Source organism: Pecten maximus, chromosome 10 (assembly GCF_902652985.1).
Source record: "Pecten maximus chromosome 10, xPecMax1.1, whole genome shotgun sequence".
Classification (NCBI taxonomy): domain Eukaryota; kingdom Metazoa; phylum Mollusca; class Bivalvia; order Pectinida; family Pectinidae; genus Pecten; species Pecten maximus.
In genome coordinates, this window is record NC_047024.1 from 20,474,669 (window position 1) to 20,491,723 (window position 17,055).

General features: G+C 35.2%; 2 protein-coding genes across 2 annotated transcripts; one reads left to right on the forward strand and one right to left on the reverse strand.

Annotated features, from left to right (window-relative positions):
* Positions 1-4,167: 4,167 nt before the first annotated feature.
* Positions 4,168-7,145, reverse strand: LOC117335994 (40S ribosomal protein S10-like). The gene is made up of 6 exons (XM_033896299.1): positions 7,046-7,145; positions 6,262-6,403; positions 5,274-5,448; positions 4,958-5,020; positions 4,621-4,676; positions 4,168-4,249 (listed from the first exon to the last, which is right to left on the reverse strand). Exons 2-6 carry the CDS (start codon positions 6,400-6,402, stop codon positions 4,214-4,216), a joined length of 471 nt encoding a protein of 156 aa, XP_033752190.1. The 5' UTR covers position 6,403; positions 7,046-7,145; the 3' UTR covers positions 4,168-4,213.
* Positions 7,093-15,235, forward strand: LOC117335992 (ER degradation-enhancing alpha-mannosidase-like protein 2). Its single transcript, XM_033896298.1, has 10 exons — positions 7,093-7,238; positions 7,798-7,908; positions 9,018-9,163; positions 9,491-9,616; positions 10,393-10,604; positions 11,368-11,509; positions 12,019-12,143; positions 13,119-13,263; positions 13,602-13,723; positions 14,056-15,235. Exons 1-10 carry the CDS (start codon positions 7,129-7,131, stop codon positions 15,217-15,219), a joined length of 2,403 nt encoding a protein of 800 aa, XP_033752189.1. The 5' UTR covers positions 7,093-7,128; the 3' UTR covers positions 15,220-15,235.
* Positions 15,236-17,055: the final 1,820 nt, after the last annotated feature.

Below are 17,055 nucleotides of genomic sequence, written 5' to 3' on the forward strand. Positions count from 1 at the left end.
CTTTCGAACACTTTTAACAGCAATTAATCAATTAATGATTATTTATGACGTGTAGGTTACATAGAATGTAATGAGTATGGTTACATGTTACTATATTTATTACTTTGTGATAATATAAATAACACATGGGTCGAGATTGTTTTGCAGATATTATTCTTCTACGTCATTGAACTCGCATGTCAAATCTTTTACACATGTATCTTATCATTATTAAAATCAGAACTATTATGTATTTTTAATGTGCAAGAGCATATAGTATAATGCATTAGCACTGAAATATAACTAGATACACCCTACATTACAATATCCTCTGCTGGGAAATATATCATGATTTTAAACAAAGATCAACATTGACTTTTACTTTAAATGTCAGAATTAAAGGAAACGTCTCTGAAACTTGGAAACAACAGTTGTCACAGTTTGGAATGTTAACCCTACATGTTCTTTGCTTTCTTATTCTTTTTTTCAATGTTCTCAGTTTGGCGTTTTAGTTTATTTTGTTCTCTCTTTTCCTTCCGTTCCATTTTCTCTTTTTCCCGTTTCTCCTTCTCTTCCTGGTCTGTTTTCTTTTTCTCATATATCTCATCCGACGTCAATAAACGATGTGTCGTTATTTTTTTCTTAGATATTTTTTTGTCGCTGTCAACTACAGGTGGCGCTGGTAAATCAAATATGTTGTTTATCTCAGTGTTCCATGACACCAGGTCCGACTCTGACTGATCTGTGCTGGTTGTTATTTCGATCTTGCCTGTAGTAATTAAATCTAGTAACGCCTCTGCGTCGTCTAACTGTACAAAACCGTTCTCATCTGCAGTTGCAACGACAGAAAATGCTGCGTCGGGAGGTAATAAGTCAGGTTCTGCCGATACAGCTGTAGCTGGAGTCACTGGCACGACTCCTTTAGCGGGAGATGATGGTGTCACCGCTTCCGGAAGATCTTCGTGCACGTCAGACTTCCTGTCAAAAGGAGCAGAAGGGGCAAATGCAGAAGAAGGGATTTTGTTGGCATCAAAAGGATGTATACCGCAAACCTCGAAACCCTTTGTTATGTTAGATTTGCTGACAGCTTTTACATAAGCGTCGTTAAATAAGCGTGGCCATTCCCATTTCGTAACGATATTGCTCGGTGACTGGCTCATAAAGTCACTGCACGTTTTGTTGTACTCTCTTTGGAATGGACCAAAGACAGTCTTATCAAGAGGGTTAAGATATTGGGTAGTATGTGGAGGAAGGGCAAACAGTGTTATGTGGTTTTGTCGCGCTATCTCAATAAGACCGAGAGTTTCGTGTGAGCTGTGGCTGTCCAGGATAATGATTTGGGGTCGCTCAGGGCCGCAATGTTTAAGGAAATGGTCCTGGAACCAAGATACTCCCAAGACGTCCTCCATCCAAGCCTTTTTTTGATAGGTATATTTTGTCCCTTCTGGGCCTTCTTTTACGTTGTATGACCTAATCGCCTTTTCAGTCAAACCTTTTACAATTACAAGTGGTGGAATGTCTTCACCAGCAGCGTTGATACAAGCAAGAACACTGACCCCATCTCTAGTATTACCAACCCTTCCTGGTACATTGCGTTGTCCCAATTCAGTTAGAACTTTTGATGGCTTGTGGGTCAGCGAAACGTTTGTCTCATCAATGTTCCATATTTGTTTTGGTTTGCCTTGCAGGCCAAGATTGGTTAATGTTGTCCCTAAGTCCTCAAAATACTTTTTTGTCACCTGCACGTTTAACATCCGAGCCCGGACATTATTAAGAGGTGTCGGCGACCTTAGCGTGATCTCAGGATGGCGTTTCCTGAATCCCTCCAACCAATCTTTACCAGGAACACCATTTCGGAACGGCGTCTTCAATTTCAGGGCGGTCGCAAGCCGAGCCATCTTAAAACACAGATGCGCCCGACTTATGCCAAATCCCATTTTCCCGGCAACAATGATCTTTTCTCTCACCCTTTCCTCTACCTCGAGAGGAAATACTGGTTGCTTCCCGGGTGACGCTCCTTCCTCTACACGTCCAGTCAGACGATCCCCTAATGTGGATTTCGGCACCTGGAAGTGCATGGCAGCTTTGCGTATGGACATAGTATTCGCCCTGACGGCACTAACAGCGTTGTCCAGACTTTTTGTGTCATATTGACATCGCTTTCCCTTTCCTTTATGTGGCATTTTCAATCAATCTGAAGGTTAAAAAGATACATATTAGTGATTGGTTTCATCAAATTTTGACATTTTTTCATAAACACAATAGGGAGAGAACACTCTTTTTTTCATATCAACATTAGAAATTAAAGGTATATGCGTTCTATCTGTCGGTGATGTCTGCATAATGTTCAATATCCCGAAAGTGCACTGGCCATGGGGTTAATTGCACTTTTACCAACTGTGACGTCACCAACATCAAAGCATGCAATCTAAAAGTACATGTGCCCTTAATGGTGGGCGTGACGACGTATTTATATAAGCAAAGATGAAAGAGTAGAACAATGTTGTACATTAAAGGAGGATGAACACATCGTCAGAATACACTATGAAGGTCGTGGTAAATTTGTTACATTGTAACATTTTAGCTTAACCGTTATTTGACTTTGGAAACTTTTGTGAACATCACTTTGAAAGATTTCTTATCTGGTTATGAATATTTGATAAATGACCAGGGCTATATGCATTCAGAAATAATGTTTTTTAATGAGTACTGTTTCGAATTGTAGCATCAAGTTTCTTCAGGCTATTGTGTATGGTCCACAATCGGGTGTCCGATATAACCCTTCAAGTGTTTGAAGGTAAAGTTTTCCTGAGGGGTTTATCGGACAGTTTTTAAAATAGGAATATTTGCTTTGAAATGACATTCAACACCATAAAACAAGAAAAAATCATTAATTTAATTTCTCAACATTTCTGTAGTTACTAACTTAAAATCATGTCGAAAGAAATTACACAGTAGCTATGAGGCATATACTCACTGTCAGTGGAATGTAGCAGACGCTTTTTTTCGGTGAAACCGGAAAAGAGGTGTTCCGGGTGTGTGATGCAACAAATCAGCCAATGAAAGAACGCATAAATATAGCACATAATGTTCCCGTATGAAACGGAAACCAAAGCAATACACAACGTAAGTGAACGAGATACTACGAAGTAATTTTAATGCTACAACAAGAGAGGCTATCTGCATTGAAATAGAGGTGTCCGATATAAGCCGTATGTCCGATAATACCCGAACTTACTCTATAGTATATAGGTCTCTGTCTGTAACTGTGCACAATATTGTTTATTAGATAAAGGAATAATTGTTATCATGTACAATTAATTAATTTCTTTGTTATTATGTATTGCTTATTTTCGACTATCTTATCATGCAAGCACTTGTTCTGCATACAACCGATGATAGTTGGGTTTTGTCTCCGTATACAAACACGGATAACTCGAACCATCGGATAAGTCGAATATTTTGCTTGGTCCTGTCGACTTCGACTTATCCGAGTTTTACTGTAAATGTCATTTGCTACTGGTCAAATATTTATAACAGGCCAAGGTCATTTATATGTGGAAACTTTAAATAGCACACCATCCTGGGGACCTTCCGTCCAAAAAAGATTATATTAATTTTTAACATATTTGACCCCTGTGATGTTGAAAATAGATGGAATTCATTCAGAGGAAAAATTAGTATGTTCCATTTCAGGTACCTAATCCTGGACATTTAACCGATCACTACCCAGTTGAATTGCATACAATTATTTTAAGTTAGAAGTCCAGAGATACAGACAACAGATCATTCTCCCATGGCACAATACTGGCCATGCGTGCAATATTTCAACAGAATGCAAGCATATCTGTATTGTTAAACTAGAGGCCCAGTATCCAGTATCGCCCACCTGGTTGAAATTGATCATATATCATTTTATCATATCATCCATAAATGAAGGTCCCTAAAGAATTTGCTATGTCTTCCTTATCAGGCCCCACCACTCATGGCCTCTAGGGGGCCAGACCCAACATTTACACGAAATTGATTTTCCTTCACCAAAGGCTGGTTCAGACCAATTCCTACAATTTAAATTATTTCCATCAGTTGTTTTGAAGAAATTTTTGACAGACAAACGGAGAAAGCTGCGGTATGGCATTAACCCATGGCCTTTTGGGCCAAGTGAGCTAAAAAGGAAAACAAGATTGCTTTAAGATTTTTTTTCTTTATTTTCCCCCTATTTACAAGATGACATTTATTGTGCAGGCTTTCCACGTCCAAATCCACCTCTCTGTAAACAAAATAAAATGTGTGTATTAGACAATTTTATTTGAATACAATTTAATTATATGATTAAAATTACCGAATAACAAAAACTGATGTAATAGAATTATTTGATTAAATTTACCCAATAACAAAAACAGACGTTTTCAATATAGAACATAAGCAAGTGAAATGAAATCCTTTCCATGTAAAACAATTAGTTTTTTAAAATATTTGGGTTTTTTTAATATAATTTTTTTTGAAAATCGCTTCCCAACATTTAAATATGACCAGCCTTTTCTTATTAAATTACCCGATATTTTTATATGGACAGCCTTTTCTAATTTAATTAAGTGTATTCCTAACCACTTATTTAAACGATTATAACTGAAGACTTACGAATTGGAACGTTGTGTCGGCACCTGGTCCAACATCTGTCTTCTTGTCGCTGCTGGCTGTAAACATCAACATTTCAAATTGTAGCAGATTACAGCAACATATCAATTGCACTTTAGGAGAGGCTTTTGGACAAAACTAAATAAAAAAACTTTTTGAGAGCTTATTGAACAAGATTGTCCATGAAACATAAATGCTTGAACTTCTGATGGAAATCAATCGGACAACACAGCTTAATAATGAGAGCATGATGACAGCAAATTTTCACGGCACTCGCATTTTTAAGCAATGTCTTGTTACTGATTTTGATCTCTTTTCCCCTAAATAAGCAATTACTTACGTGGTGCACGTCTGTACTCAGACCTATCACTGGGTCCAGAGCCTCTTTGTGGTCCTTCTGGACCTAAAACATAATAACATTCAAATATTAGAAATACTACTTAAAATAAATTTCACTTAATTTCACATGGTAGTTACTTCAGAAATGTCCAATGTCTTGAGGCATTTCGCCACATTTTGGTTCAGAATGTTTTCATAATACAGTAAAACTTTGATAAATTAGCACAGAATTTCATGAAGTGAGCTTAAATTATTAAATTATTAATATTATTAATCAATTTGATTAATCAAACAAGATAGATCTAATTAAAACATACCCTTGGGCCTAGGTCGGGCCGTCTCTGGCCTTGTCTGTCTCTTGAGTGTGGCAGGGACAATCTCCGCTGGGAGGTGGAGGAAGTCTCTCAGGTACTGGATACCTTCATTGGTAAGGTACCAATAAAAGTGACGCCAAGCAAACTGTTCCCTGACATATCCCTGGGACTTCAGAGACTAGAAAAGAATTTAAAACACAATTCAGTTGTTTAAAAGGCGATTCAAAACGAGGCAAATTCGAGCCCCGGCACAGGTATTTTAAGTCAAGTATATGCAAATCAAAGGCAAATATATTAGATCCAAATTTAACTCAGCGCAGAGGATTCAAGGGTTATGTGGTACAGCAATAGTACTTAACATTATCATTCACTTTGTAAGAGCTGTTGCAAGCATTGATGGTAAAAATATAAAATCCAGGTTGATCCATTTCAAGGATAGGGGGGATTGACACTGGGAAAACATACTGTTCTATATATAAACGTACCTGGGACCCTCAGTCATCACTTTTAGTTCACATTAAATATTTCTATGTTAGAAGATGAACATGCTAACATATACCATCTACCAAATATGTATAAAGAAACCCTTTGAGTATCGGATATTGAAGGCCTCAAAAAAATACCTGTGTTTCTGCTAACCCTACTGACCCTATATTTTTCACCTGCTCGGAAGTTTTTTTGCCATTTTCAAAGAAAGGATATTAAAGTCAAGATTGCTCGACTCTATTGTCTTAGTGAAAACTATTTTAGTTGAAAAAAAAAAGAAGAGATTTCCCCAACAATATACCGGTTTTTTTTCTCCATTAAGTTATATTTAGCAGAATTACAGGCATTTGATTGTTCAAGTCCTAAAAAATGACGCAAAAAAGGCTTGACAGTGCAGTGCAATGCCAAAACAATTAGAATTACCTTATAAACAACGTTAAAGAATGTGGAGCAGTTTACATACTGTTCAATGGTTAAAAAAGATAAAATCATGATGAAGACATACTGTCAATGCCTTGATGACATGCAGATTGGGGACATCAATCTCGGGATGTTTGGGTGCTCCAAAATCCTTCTTTGCTACAAGGACACCCTCCTTGAACAAGTATTCGTATATCTGCACACGGTTCTTCTTGGGCATCAACATCCTACAATACAAAAACAAATTTTGTGATATGAATCTGAATTATGCTAATAATGAACCTGGTTTATCAACCACGACGCAATATGCACACTATTTTACGAGTGTCGACTTGTTTTATGCATCCGTACTGTCAATCTCAATATCTTTATACCGTGTGTTGGCAAACTGGTACAAAATGACAACATGTATAAATCATTACTGATCATAATTACTATATTACTAAATGCAGCAAAATAACAAGTCCATCATGTGAATACATCGAAACTAAAGAGACTTAAGAGTAGTGCAATGCTATCGAGGTTTTCTAAATATGATGGACGGTATCCTGTAGTTGAACTTGTTTATTATACAATATAAATAATGTTTCAATACATAAGGATTCCAAACTATGTTTTATTTCGATAATAATTCCCCAAACAATATATCAGCAATGTAAGAAGAAGGATAAACACATTCGCAAAATGGCCTGAATGGGGACTTGTGGAAACTCGAAGAACCATTTGACGTTAACCTTTAGCATTTTTAGTGAAAATCTACACAGGATTAGGAATATATGTTTCTTGTAATTGTTTATTGGATGTGTTTGTGACCGATTGATGTTATTTGAGGAGAATATAAGCTCGATTTAAAAGAGGACTCCACTCACTTTGCCAATAGATTATGGCGTCAAACCGGAAAAGGAAATGGATCAGGTAACTCTCGAAAAGGACGAGACCGGTAAAAAAAAAGATGGCAGCTTACAGACGTGTAACAGAAGTCTTGGTTTATCTGCTCTGCATTCTAAATCAGACGACGATTTCTGGCAAAAGTTACACGAAGGAAGAGATAGATAAATACAGGTTATTATTAAGACAACATACCCATTTGTACTTCTAGGAAAACATCTTTGTTTGATGTCAGACTAGTACTCAGTTCTGTAGAAAAAAAATCGTCTGCTAAAGTCCCAAACTGAAATATGTGCATAAAAATGTCAAGAAAATATTCCCCAGGGAACAACTGTCTTTCATAGTTTTTTGTGATTTTTTATATTAAATTACTTTTAATTAACATTACAAGCATTGCCGTAGCTGATTTTAAAATAGAGGATATATTGGTCCATAGCCTAATTTTCCTCCTGTCCTGCAGACGCCTGTCAAAACACAGGGGCATGTCTAGTCTTTTATAAAAAAAATAGTCAGAAATACCTATATATTAAGGCTATTTTTTAATATAAGACTAGACATGCCCCTGTGGTCTAAGTCTGATGTCAGGCCAGAGGAAACTATTTTCTCCAGAACAGTGTTATCTTTATACATGTCAGCTTACAGTGTGTTCAAAGTTTTTCCATATGACAACCACACAATTACAGCAAGTACCTGTTTTAACATTTGTATAAAGTTTTGACTTCCTCACTTTCAGAGATAGAGTGCTGCAGATGTTTCATCATGCTTATGATGGCTATGTAAAATATGCTTACCCATACGATGAGCTTCGACCTTTGACATGTGATGGATTTGACACATGGGGCAGGTGAGATATTAGCTACTCTTACACACAAAATTGACATGCTTGTCCACTACAACAGTAGCTAGTAAGATATATCTGTAATAAGTACGATGTAATATAAGTACGATATGTAATATTCTATTGTTGAGGACATAGACGCAGTGCCCATTGAGGTAAAATAAAAGAACACATTATAGTCTACATATTTAAACAGCTTCTTCACAAAAAGAAGAAAACCTAGGATATTGCTATTTTGTCTATAATTTCCTGTGATAATAGTAAAACTAACAGGATTGTTGAAATGAATTCTAGTGATTAACACTTGACTACCAATCACATCTGATGTTAGTATCTTTGAATCAAAGTAAATTCTAATAAATATATATTGCAGTCTAGCATATTGATATTTGGCCAGTATTTTGCTAGCATGACCTCACAGGCAATATATGCCATTTAAATTAATATCCCAGCACCAATGTGTTAAAAAAATCTGCAAATAGCATGTGGGTTTCTAATTGATCTGATGTTATCCTGTGGCTATAGTGATTTCATCATACTGTTTATAAACATGCAGTATTTTATTTTACCATCATCTTTAGCAATTGAGCAATGTAGGTGTTTGAACCTCAGTTTGATGTGATATTTTCTAACTTTACAGGACATCTATGATTTGGTCCTATGTCCTTATCAAACATATATAGGACCGTAAGAGAGTGTCTGACAAAAAAAAAAAAAAAAATGAAACCAGTTGCTTCAAATTTTCTTCTTCCCTTCCATATTTTCTAACAAGTTCTCAAACTTTTTGGAGACCAGAACTGGTAAAGACTAAAATTATAAGTAAATGTGAGAACCAGACATTTGGTCTCTGATGTCTTTGAAATACACTGTATTATTTGTTAATACAGACAGTATATTGAAATCATCTTGCTTCTTTCAACGTATATTATACAAATGCAATCAAAGTTGTTTGCGTAATTGACCAATCTTTGATTTGTTATTAAGGAAATAAATCTTTTCGATTTGTAACTAAAGAAATGAATCATTCCTTACTAAATTTAATAATTATTATGATAAAATTATTGACACAGGGAAGACAATTGAGCATATGAAAGTATTTGATTTGTATTCTGCAGTTACTCCTTGACGTTGATTGATGCTCTGGATACACTTGCGATAGTGGGGAACTACTCCGAGTTTAGACGAGTAGCTCACCTGGTGTCACAGAAGATGGACTTTGATGTTGATATTAATGTTTCAGTGTTTGAAACAAATATCCGAAGTAAGTTATTTTAATTGCATAGTTCTAACCACTGATCATGATATGACTGTTAAATTGTTTAAGAATACACATAAATTATTTTCTTCATTCATAAAACCCTTATGTTAAACCAAAGATGAGCATATGATAACTAAATATTGAAAAAATTATCTATTTTCTTTCCTGTCAGCTAATGACAATTCTACCCAAGTATAAATTTTTCTAGAGTTGTTCAGATGTTTGAGTTAGTGGAATGTTTTGTTTCTTATCCCCAGAAGTTAGGAAAATTCTATTTGGCTTTATGATAACATTTAAAACAAAGTTATATAATTCTGCTATATATTACAGTACTAGGAGGTCTGCTGTCAGCCCATCTAATGTCACACAAGGCGGGGCTCGGTTTGGAGCCAGGCTGGCCATGTTCTGGGCCACTGCTGTCAATGGCAGAGGACGTCGCTCGTAGACTCCTTCCAGGTATGGATGCTTACTGTCAGAATACCTACATGATAATTAGCTATAGTCTTCTCACTGCTCTTCCTAAATTTGTAGGGTGACTGATTATGTAATTCTTCCAAAAACATATACATTGTACCTATCCATTCAAATTTTAATACTGTACATTTGCATGAATATTTTAATCCATATTGCTAAAAAGTTTTAAATATGAAAAATTAGCAAATAAAATGTTATGTACACCTAAGTACCATGTGTGTTCATATATCTATTAAACAAAACAAAGCTGTGTCCCTTTTTTCAATGCCCTGTATCGTGTAAATCCTTAAAAAACACAATTCAAATAACTTAAACTGGGAGTAATTCGAGCAATAATTGAAGAAATTGACTTATTTTGACTTACCAGATTTTTTTTTTTTGATTTTTTTTGAGAAAGTTTCTTGATAGGGAAATATATACAAATACATGCTACATTAATATTGGAGATTTAATGACATTTGTCATTCTGCATGCATTTATGTGTTACTATTTGTAGAAATAAATTTAAATATGAAATATATTTCTACCTTTTGTATCCTAATTTAAGAACTGGTTTTTTTTTCATTGCTTTGGAATTTTGATTTATTTGTCATTGTCAACTTGTATACGTAATTTATTTTTGATGAAAAAAAAAAAAATGAATTAAATCACTAGCAAATTTGTTGAAATTTCAAATCGTGCAGTAAGAACTCCAGATTCAGAGGAGGAACAAACATTACACCTATTAAAAATAAATAGTATGTACATGTATGTTTTAGCCTTTGACACTGTGACTGGGATGCCATATGGGACAGTGAATCTACGACATGGTGTCCCAAAAGGGGAAACGCCCATTACATGTACGGCAGGGGTGGGTACATTCATCGTGGAGTTTGGCACACTCAGTAGACTTACTGGAGACCCTGTGTTTGAGAAGGTTGCAATGAGAGCACTCCGAGCACTGTGGAACTACAGGTCACCACTTGGTATGGTAAGTTATCCTTAGAGATATCTTCAAACCGAAAAGAAATTTTGATGATCTTTATAAAACTTTTACCTGATAACTTTGATTTTCAAATCAGATTACTGGTACTACAGAGATGAGTTTGAAAACTGTTCACTCATGTACACGTACATATATTAAAAATTTCTGAATCTGAGTTAAACAGGGTTGAATAAAACATCCGGCATCATGCTACTTCCTACGCGTCAAAGAAAAAATCCGAGGTAGCTCGAACGAAAACGAGATCTTACTGAAATGCGGGAGATTCAAAACACCCGTCGGGAGCTATTTCTGTCTGCGGGTTATTGACCGATTTTCCGGGAGTGACCCGCAAAATGCGGGGTACTTGACAGGTCTGGGCATGGTGTATATATATGCATGACTCTATAAGAATTCCACTACTGTAAATGACTAAACATCCATATTTTAGCGGTAATCATATATATTTTTAGCATTTTTTGCGATAGAAGCATTACACTAAATCATGATTGCATTTAATGCACTTTCTATAAACTGTTTCTATATAAAATAATTTTGGCGTGCCAATTCATCAATGTGCTAATCTGTTAAAATTTGGAAATGCGCTAAAATTTTAGTACACAAAATAAAGAACCCTGACAGTATCTTTTTTTTTTTTTTCATGCATTGTGTGATTGACGTTGGCAGGCAGGTTTTTAACATTAAATGAAAATCTGTAGATTTAAGATACAAAATTAGAATATCACAAGAAACATCTTCCTTTACCCTGTAGGTGGGTAACCATGTGGATGTTAGCACAGGGAAGTGGACGGCACTGGACTCTGGTATCGGGGGCGGGATAGACTCTTACTTCGAGTACCTGGTCAAGGGCGGAATCATGTTTGAGATTCCAGAACTTCTGCAGATGTTTCATGGTAAGTAAAGAGAAAATTTGGTCTCCTCATTATACACGTAGATTTAAGGCATTAGGTGAACATTATGTATAGAATCATTAGATTCAAGTATCAAAATTGATAGAGAGAAATTGCATTGTTTTATTCAACAAGGAGCACCAGTTAGTGGTGTTCCAATTAACCAAGTTCGTCGAGTATCATGTATTTGAGGTGTTTGACCAAACACCAGGTAAGCAATATGAAGGAATGTAAAAATGTTTAAATACCAAAGAAAGATAATTAAGAATTAATTGGTTTTTAATCGGCTGTTGATTGGATGGATAAAGAAATTTTAACTGATTCCCATCACTAGCACCAGTGATATATATCATATACATATAAATATATAGAGATTTGGTTTTTTTTTCATTTTAATATGTATTGTATAAATATGAAGCAAATTCAACTCTGAGTGAATTTTATTTTATCAGATGAGATGTTGATTTCATAAGTTAATAGTATTTGTTATCTTGATAATTATCAATTTCCAGAATATGAAAAGCCAATCAATAATTTCATGAAGAGGGATGACTGGTTCTTGTGGGCTCATATGAACAAAGGGGGGATAACTCTGCCGATGTTCACATCATTAGATGCATACTGGCCTGGAATACAGGTGAGGCTATTAATATAGATGATCCTTGATATAAACGCTGATTCCTTTCTATTCAAATTCATTTCCCTCGGACAAGAAAATATTTTTTTCACTTCATTTAAGATTTGCTGTGAGCATATATGTTTACATCAATGACTATTGAAAATTTTTAGAAATTTTTGAATCTGCACACCTCTGTGCAAAAATGGTTGCAAAAATTTCTCAAAATACTGTGTATATAATAAATATACATTTCTATATCTTTAAGGAAAATACTAGTACTGAATAAAAGCTGACTTAAAAAATCATGAAATGATACAAGAACTATTACGTGCAAAACAGATATTCATATATACATCACTGTTTTATCCTGGAATCAGAATTTCAACCCAATGATGTGAATTGTCTCCCCTGTCATGCTTGTGGCACTTGCATTATATCTGACTCGCTCTTTCTTCATAAACTAGATAAAAAAAATACAAATGTATGATCGACAAAAAATTCTTAACTGACAAACAGGTTTGAATATGATAGTTAGGCAGGATTCACTGTATGGCAAATATTGTATAGAGCCTTATTCAATATTTATGCTACATTACCGACTGGTCACGAAATAAAAATACAATAATGATCTTGGTCCGTCTTTTTGTGCGTCAGACCAGTTCAGAAATTGTCATGTGATGAACTTTTATATAGTATTTGTTGTATAAATAGACATTTACATGGATCCATTAATTATTATTGAAGGCATATATATTTCTCACATACTTCACAGGGTTATCCTGTGGTTGCTAGGGAAAAGATAAATCAATCTTGAATGTGAGGTGGGGGTAAAGACAGCTGGCACGTGCTATATGAGGGCAAGCCTCATGCTGACTGGCCAAACTTTTACACAAGGGTTGAGATATCCATGTCCATGGAACAGACCAATGTTAGATTATATTAATCTCAAGGGAGTAAAAGTCTAGAAATGGTAAAGGTCTTCCTTTCTTCCAGAGCATGCTTGGGAACATTGATGGTGCTATGAAGACCATGCATAATTTCCACCAAGTCTGGAAGCAGTATGGCTTCACTCCAGAGTACTACAACATCCCAAAGAATGAGGTTCATGGGGGAAGGGAAGGTTATCCTCTAAGGCCAGGTATGTATCAGTTCAATTAATTTGTACAAACCTTCAGAAATAAAATAAATAGTAAAACTGCTGATCACTGATAAATTGAAACAAACTCTAGGGATTCTTTGGGAATATTTTATAACTTACATTTAAAAGAATTTTCCTCTTTGCAAAAGATGTTCTGTAAAAAAAAATAATTGAATAATCAATTTAGTTGAATTGAAACAAATTCTAGAGCATTTTCTGGAATATTTTATAATAACTTAAACTAAAAAAAAATTTCTCTGCAAAATGTGTTCTCTAAAAAGTAAAAAATTTGACCGACGGAAGGTAGGTTGCAAAGAAAATTACATTTTGTATTTCAGAGTTAATAGAGAGTGCTATGTATTTGTACCGAGCCACAAAGGATCCCTATCTACTGGACATTGGGGTAGATATACTGGAGTCTATAGAACACAGCACCAAAACCAAGTGTGGATATGCCACGGTAAGTAGCCTCTCTGTTCTGCAGGGACTGCAGATTACAGCACGAATAATGGTTCTGCATTTGTGGGTCTTTAGATTAACAAGAAAACCAAAGGACAAAAAAATCACACAGCAATCTTAGCTGTTGGATTTCCTACCAAGTATTTCTTGATAATCATACTCATAGGTAAATGTTTCTTCTCAAAAATTTTCTTCTTTTTTAATTGTACTTGTAGACTTTTTGATTGTAGACAAATTTCTACAAGTAGGGCATTTTCTTGACACTTTTGGTCTTATGTTTGTTTACTCAAACTAAAAAGCAGCGCTCAAAATCTTGATCTGTTTCTATTTCAGGTGAAAAATGTAGCCACTCATGAGCTGGAAAACAGAATGGAGAGTTTTTTCTTGGCAGAAACAACAAAATATCTCTATTTACTGTTTGACACAGAAAATTTCATCCACAACAACGGCAGTTCAGGGACCGTGGTCCAGACTCCCAACGGAGAATGTGTGATTGATGCTGGCGGTTACTTTTTCAATACAGAGGCTCATCCTATAGATGTTGCTTGTGTCTACTGCTGTAGCTCTCAAAAGAAAGAGGATGACAAAATCATACAAGGCATGCATGACCAATTGGACCTTTTGTCAATGCTCGGTATCGTAGAGCCATCGGACACTGTCCGAGGTACAAAGTGGAAAAACCTTCGCAAGGAGATGGAACGACAGCAAAAACAAGAAGCTATCCTTCAAAAAATGGAACAGGAGAAACTCGAGTCTTTAAAACATGAAATTAATAGAAACCGTGATTCAAAAGTGGAAGTTAAATCAGAAACTAAAGACACTGTAGAAATCATCCTTAATGATAACAAATCTGGAAAAGAAGAAAATAATCCAAAAATTGAAATAATCAAAATAAGTACATCACAGCCTAAGGACTTGGATCAGACAAATGAAACTGATAAAAATTCAACAGAGGCTGCTTTAGTTTCTTCAACTAATAAAAAAGATAATGAAGTTTATGATAAAAAAAATCCAGAAAATGAAAGTGAACAGTCTCAAAATAGTAAATCTGCTAAGGAGCAGAATCTCAATCCCACAGACTCTGATCATAGAGGTCAAAGTTCAGAAGACAAAGGTCAGGTAGAAACAGTAGATAAAGTGGATAAAAGTGAAACAGTTTCTCTACCTGCAGAACTTGAAAAGGAAAAATCCAGTATTCCTTCACAGCCAAAGGCACACACAAAGTCTTTTGCCGAGCATGTGAAAGAAAAATCGGCAAAAGCAAATGCTGTCAATTCTGCAGCAGCAAATTTAGATAAATTATTTACTTTTATTTTAAATAAACTTGGTAAAAAGGAACCTGAAGAAAAGGTTCCCAATATTTACACACTATATAAACTAATGCAGTATTATCCTCTAGGGTACAAAACAAATCCAGCCATGATGGTTTGTCCAGCCCAACCCTTCCATATGAGAATGTCTGTCATGGGAGAAATGTTTAATGATGTTGGAAATTAAAATGTTGAAATCCAAATAAGGTTAATATTATTTTTGACTGTTTGAAGTAAAAATGGACTTATCTCCGAGTGAAAACTGTGACTCATTTCAGCATTATATTATATAGGCCTAATATTTCAATGAATGTTGTATAAGTTTCATAAGTTTTTAAGAATGTTAATATGTTCTAGCTTAATACTTACAATTGTAATTGTGACATGCATTGTTTCTGTTAATTTTGAAAATACCATACCAATTGTGTGGGTGCTATCAGTACAATTTCTTTATCAGGGCTTTCACCAAGGCCTATTGGAATCGTTTCTTCTTCTTCTTCTTCTTCTTCTTCTTCTTCTTCTTACCATTGTCTACAATGTGCAATATAGGGCCTGGTATGAAGGTGTTATTGCCACATTTTCAAGTCTGTAAAAAAATGTATCCCTGTTCAAGAAATTGTACCTAGAAATACTCCATTTTCCCACGTTGCTCGTATTAAAGGGTTCAATAAAAAACAAGATATTAGCCCCTTCCATTAAAGTGTTAAACATATAACTGTTTTGTCCTTCACGAACTCGTCAGTGATGCTAAGGCTTTTAAAGGGTCTAAATTGTTGACAAGTTTGAGGCGACGGACGAACTCGGAATAGGTGGAAAGAAATGTCAAAAGCTGGATGGGAATATGCGATAACCCAATTATTCAATAAATTTCATAATTTTCAATATTGGCTTTCAAAAGAAGGTTGAGGAAAAGTGTATATTCTGGGCCATGCCACTTTTCAATTGAATTAAAATTGGCATGCCCGTTAATATAATCACAATACAGCTTGGCACTGTATATCAGACCCACACCTGCAATTTCGAAGATTTTGTTGAGAAATGGAAAAAGTTCAGAAATGAGCTTTCAATGCGGTAGTGGAACAGCCTGCCAAAGGCGAACTGAAACGCTGTTTCTCCTGTCCGAATTACGTCATTTTTAATAAGCGGTTTTTTTTTCATTAGACCACAGGTTCCTGACGCATAAGATAGGAAAATAATATAAAATACATACGGTATATATAGAGATATATGTATTACTTATCATCCTGTCTTATGCCTCAGGAACCTGTGATTAGACATTGTGCTGTTATTATAAGGTATTTATCTTTCATAATTTTAAAGATTCGTTTAAGACAGTTTATATTTCTAAACTCCAAAATTCTGTTCACACGTTCAGTTTAGCTGTGATGACGTAGCCTTATGCCCGACGAGAGATGTTTTATATATTGTCTCTAAGGATACGAATGGGCCCCGTGTCTGGTAATTGAGTAGAATCAGAACTATCCATAATATAACATGTAGTTAACGTCTTGTGGGTAAAAGAGCATTCATACAGTACATGTTTGCCAATATTACAAATAATTATAGTGGTCAGAATCACAGGGGCTTCGTGCCAAGCCCCTGTGGTCAGAACGAAGGGTCAGATTATTAGGACGCGTACTAGTCTTCGGTAAAACACACGTATACGTAAATTATGCACTTTTGAAATTAATTAAAACATTTCGTGTCATCTAGTAAGATTTGCCAATGATTGGAATTGTCTCTTATTTGACACGAAGACTCGTAGAACCTGTATACAAAATGTACAACACGACCGAGAGAAATAATATTTTACTGTCTGAAGGTGACATTGAAATATTACTGAGTCGTCCTAAACACCCCTTATGAGAGTAACGTATTGTAGTTTTCGTCATAAATGCAGTAAATTCTTCATTTAATTTAATTGTGTACCATTGTGGTCATGTTGACACTCAGTCAGAGCTAGAATGTTTTTTCAAATGTCCTTTAGAAACGAAATATAGAAAATTCGAAAAATGAAGAAAAC

Bases quoted from the DNA above. Each gene is read 5' to 3' on its own strand.
- LOC117335994 (XM_033896299.1), bottom strand. From the start codon at position 6,402: ATGTTGATGCCCAAGAAGAACCGTGTGCAGATATACGAATACTTGTTC. The intron at 5,449-6,261 runs GTATGTCTTCAT...ATTCTTTTCTAG, and splicing joins ATGTCATCAAGGCATTGACA to TCTCTGAAGTCCCAGGGATA. The intron at 4,250-4,620 runs GTAAGTCTTCAG...TTTTGTTTACAG, and splicing joins CCGACACAACGTTCCAATTC to AGAGGTGGATTTGGACGTGG.
- LOC117335992 (XM_033896298.1), top strand. From the start codon at position 7,129: ATGGCAGCTTACAGACGTGTAACAGAAGTCTTGGTTTATCTGCTCTGC. The intron at 7,909-9,017 runs GTGAGATATTAG...TGTATTCTGCAG, and splicing joins GGATTTGACACATGGGGCAG to TTACTCCTTGACGTTGATTG. The intron at 11,510-12,018 runs GTAAGTAAAGAG...ATCAATTTCCAG, and splicing joins ACTTCTGCAGATGTTTCATG to AATATGAAAAGCCAATCAAT.